Raw genomic sequence first — 4854 nt, forward strand, 5'->3', positions numbered from 1 at the left:
TCCTACGGAGAAGCGGGAATCGTAGAATTTGGCAAAAAAAAATCGGGAAATTTGCCAGTTCACGATAAGGTCTCCCTATAATAGCCTACGTAGTCAGTCTAGTAGGGCTTGGTGAAGGGTTGGACGATACCGGTAGCATCCTTAGCCGACCGACCACAACAACAAAGTACAAATACTAGATAGGTCCAAGGAGCTTTCATCAAAAGCTCCTTGATAGATCCAACATCCCATCAGGAAAAAAAAGGTTATTAACAATTATATCAGAGTAGTTTTAGAACCCATGTTTTAGATTAGTCTTAGAAACCATCTCAATGTCATCATGTGTATTTCGTATCTTTATGACATGTGCTTATCCCGATAGGGCATGAATGTGCAATAAAGGCTATTAATATTATAAGCCTCCAAAATCGCCCGCCTGTAGAGTTTGCCATGGACGCTTGCAGGGTTTGACGACGCGTGGACAACAGACAGACCGTCCGTCGAACCCGACACGTGACTTGACGTCGGATGGCGTCATGACGATAAGGGCGGGATAATCTCGCCACTTACGACTAATCCTGAAGCTCTCAATCATCGATAACGATATCAAAACTGCTGTATTTAACCTAAAATTTAAAATTTTGTAAATTGACAATGGTCTGGTCGTTCGCTGGTACATCTCTCTGTGACAGTTAGGGAAATTGACAAAATACAATACATGTGCAAGTGCATACTGTGATTTCTTGCTTTTGTTTGTGAGCAGGGATCCTTTTGATATTTGAGGGTATTTAATAGCCTATTTTTTCATCTAAAGACACGCTGTGTGTACTGATATTTGGCAGTGTTTTTGAAGTGTATTGCCGCGATGCTGAACTAGACCTTGAAGTTCAAAGTTGGTGTTATTCCGACGGTGTCGCGTGCTATGACGTATCGTGTAAACATTTACATAGTCTAAAGTCCACCTTAGCTATATGTATATGTACTAGTATTTCTTTCACACCCAAAATATCAACATCATGTCTTATGAACTCAACCCTGCTTATGCTTATATCCCCTGGACATCAAATGTTAGTCGAACGTGACCGTGATGACATTTCAACGTCTGTATATTTGTGCCAAGACCCCCAAGGCCGCCAACAGGTAGTTGCAGATGATCATCGTAGACCTGCGAGGACGCTATGGGGTCGTTACCTTTCATCCCTGAACCCGTCACTCAGGCGGGGGCACTTATCACTGCTCCTGTTTACCTTTTTCAACATTTGTTTAGAGAATAGTCGGGACAAGCAATTGGGGGCGTGGTTTTCCCACACTGGGCTCTCTGCCTCCACACGCCCGGCACAAAGGGCTTGGCACGTGCTTCCCCGGGATAATTGACCCGCCACTTTGTAATAGCACGACTGCAGATGTCACTTGTCAGCACGGATTGCGCATGGCTGGCTGGGTAGATGCAACAACCGACCAATCACGGGCGAGGACCGGCGAACCATCGGTGACTTCGACCAATGGGAGAGAAGGTCACAGACGTGGTCGGAGGTGTGCCGGCTGCAGTGATTGGAGGGAGAGTGAAGGAATGCCTTGTGGGAAAAGCCTGTCAGCGCCGTTCACACGAGCCGAACTGAATACTAAATACAAACACTTCTAATCGGCGCATTCCCACACTCCCGCGGACGGTGCGACAGCGCGACCGACGGACGGCCGACCGACTACCCCGCCGTCATACCTCCACACGCCACGTTCCACCACCCATACACACCCAGGAACATACCTACAAACTTCCGCCATGGAAAAACAAAAAGACTCGAGACCCAGCGAAGGACGCAAGGTGAGGAACTACTATTTAGCACTTTTTTGTCAACACAAAAATGATAATAACGCAGGTCGGCGTCAGGTATATTTTACAGGTAGAACGGTTCCATGTCGCGTGTTATACGTGTGCCGATTAAGAACAGGGTATGAAAACATTGATATCAACATAAGTTTGACATGTTTTATTTCACCCACAGTCCTCCAAGCCCATCATGGAAAAGCGACGACGGGCCCGCATCAACGACAGTTTAAACCAGCTGAAGACGCTGATTTTGGACGCGCTTAAGAAAGATGTAAGTAGTCTGTGTTTCCTTATCAATTTCTAGATACAACCAACGAAGTAACTTACGATTTATAGACTCATTTGCAAACACAGAAAAGGCTTCTTGACAAAGTTAATGTAGGCTCTTCCTGGTAACTAGACCGACGCGTCCCTGTACTTAATAGCGTCGGAACGGAAGTTCTGTTTAGAACGCAGATCTGTTTACTACGTGAGTAACAAAACTATAGTGGAGCGATGACACACGACAAGCACTTGTCTGTAACAATCTGACGAGGAAACAGTCCTACTTTACCGTCAAGTTTGATCAACAGGTGGTTGGCTGGGCGAGGCGTCGGGGTCTTAACGTTACATCGAGGCATGCTGAATACATGTTCTATTTCCTGTTGCGTTCTCAGAGCTCGCGTCATTCCAAACTGGAGAAGGCTGACATCTTGGAGATGACCGTCAAACATCTAAGGAACCTGCAGAGACAACATGTGGCTGGTAGGCTATGTTTTATGTCACGAAAATGTCTTATTAATATATGTAATACTAAGCAACGCTATTAAGTAGAACCTGACTCCAGAGAAGAGTATAAAGATGGTAAACATTACGACGACAGATAGGCTTGTACAGTAGAATTTTGTCTTTAAACAACTTGCCCATTATTTCCAAAGGCTTTGGGAAGTTGTCTAGTAGACAAATTGGCGCCTGTGACAGGTTTAATGCGTCCCAAGTTGCTATGGATACCGACTGTCTAACATATGTTATCAGGACGGTTCCGTCATTACAGGATCTGACTGGCGTTGCTGTAATTGTACTGGGACCACTGTAGTCTCTACCAGGCTCCACAGGTCGCTGGGAAAACAGCATAAATTGGCTAAATAGAAAGATAAAATGCTAGAAGAATTAGCCGGCCTGATGTACAGCTTGTGGCATGTTATCTGTCTATTTAGTACTTTTGTTAGATATTTTTGGAGCGACCTATGGAGCCTGGCAGAGGCTAGGACCATTGTACGATTTCTGCTTATCAACTTGTTGGCTGCTATTTGTTTAGGTCAAGACGATGTGGCATTTGCTTAATGTCAACAAATAGAAGAACAAATATTATACAAAAGTGCCAGTTGTTGGTATCTGAGATTGTTGGTACTTATTGTTGTTGTTGTTTTGTTGTTGTTTTTTAATAGCGGCCGTAAGCACAGACCCGAATGTTCTCGGACAGTACCGCGCGGGTTTTAACGAGTGTATGACGGAGGTGAGCAGTTTCCTTGGTTCCGCCAGTACCGTGGAGACTGAGGTGCACCAGAGACTCCTGAACCACCTAGCGGGCTGCTGCCACACCGTCAGTCCCGTCACATCCACCTACACCAGCCCCACCGTCCCGCCAGCCGCGTCCGGCCCGGCCATGGCGCACGGGCGGCCCGTCCAGGTCCAGGTCCCCGCCGCGGCCTCCTCCGCCACCCTCCCCGTGGCCGCCAGCGTGAATCTTCCGAGACCCAACCTCCAGCTCTCCCCTCCGGAAGCGTCCTGCTCCCAGCCGCCGCTCCAAGCGAAAGTCTACGGCGGAATCCCGCTGGTGTCCGGGCAGATCGGCGGGGGCGAGCCGGTGGCGGTGCTCCTGCCGAGCCAAGTCTTCTCAGGCGGACAGATGCCGAGTCATCTCATCCCGGTCTACACCAACCCCACTGTCCTCACGGGGGCCAGTTATGCTCCTCCAACCGGACTGTTACCCCAGAGCGGGCCCATACAGCCGTCCGCACAGGAACCAACCGTGTCCAGTATCCCCCCGGCTATGAACATTATGGGACTGCCGACTAGCAGCGCGCCGACAGCGACGCAGGTCGTCCACGTGCCCATGTCGGCAGCGTCGGCGTCCCAACCGGTGCCGCCAAACGCCAGACCCGCCAACCAGCAAGCTCCACCCGTCCAACCTGCCGAGCCCGAGAAAATGTGGAGACCTTGGTGATGAAATTTACATTTTGTAGCCTGGGTACCATCCGGATAGCAGCTCGCTCCGGCGTTTGTTACATAGCTACATATAGTCGCTTCTCGCTTTGACATTCGTTATACACTATATACAGTCGCATCTCGCTCTAACTTTTGTCATACACTTTATACAGTCGCTTCTCACTCCGAATTTTATTATACTCTATATACAGTCGCTTCTCTGCTAATTTTTCCACGAAAAAAGAGTTGATTATATAATTCCCCAGACAGGTAGCAGAAGTGAACGTAGGAGTAAACTACAAACCGGATGGTACCCAGGCTAGACATTTTGAGCGTTGACATATCTTTTTTTTCGAATTTCTTATTGAATCAAATTGTAAAGATGTATAGAGTGTATATACAGGAAAAATATGTTTTTGTGTGAACCATTGAATAATCATAAATGCCGTGTATTTGAACCAGTGTCAGTCGAAACTTAAGTACTGGAGAAATATGTTATTTTTTGTACCTTGTGATCATGAATTCATGATGATGTGTATCTGAACAAGTGTGTGTTGCAATTTCCTTGCCTCGAGGCAAGGGGTGAATAAATGTGACCAAAAGTTATATGGCTTCTCCTTATGATTTAGCAATGGTCTATTTTTGTAGACGATAGTAGCACATTCTTAGATACATACATCTACAGTAAGATGGCACGTCTAAAACGTAAGTCAGATCCAGCTACTAGTACTACTAGTACTACTAGCATAAACAGTACAGCCAACTAGCCTCCCTAGTAGGCTATCTGTGCTTTCTTTTCGTCTTTTTGGGCTCATAATACACTTTTGCTGACCGTTTCTTTTGTACTGGGTCTCTTGTGT

General features: G+C 46.8%; 1 protein-coding gene across 1 annotated transcript; it reads left to right on the forward strand.

The window, feature by feature from the left end:
- The first annotated feature begins 1084 nt into the window (after positions 1-1084).
- LOC118430276 (transcription factor HES-1-B-like) lies at positions 1085-4600 on the forward strand. The gene is given in 6 exon segments (XM_035841010.1): positions 1085-1801; positions 1983-2078; positions 2464-2551; positions 3235-3883; positions 3885-3922; positions 3925-4600. Coding segments are annotated over 6 exon segments (1002 nt in total). The 5' UTR covers positions 1085-1759; the 3' UTR covers positions 4014-4600.
- Positions 4601-4854: the final 254 nt, after the last annotated feature.

This window comes from Branchiostoma floridae, chromosome 14 (assembly GCF_000003815.2).
Source record: "Branchiostoma floridae strain S238N-H82 chromosome 14, Bfl_VNyyK, whole genome shotgun sequence".
NCBI lineage: Eukaryota > Metazoa > Chordata > Leptocardii > Amphioxiformes > Branchiostomatidae > Branchiostoma > Branchiostoma floridae.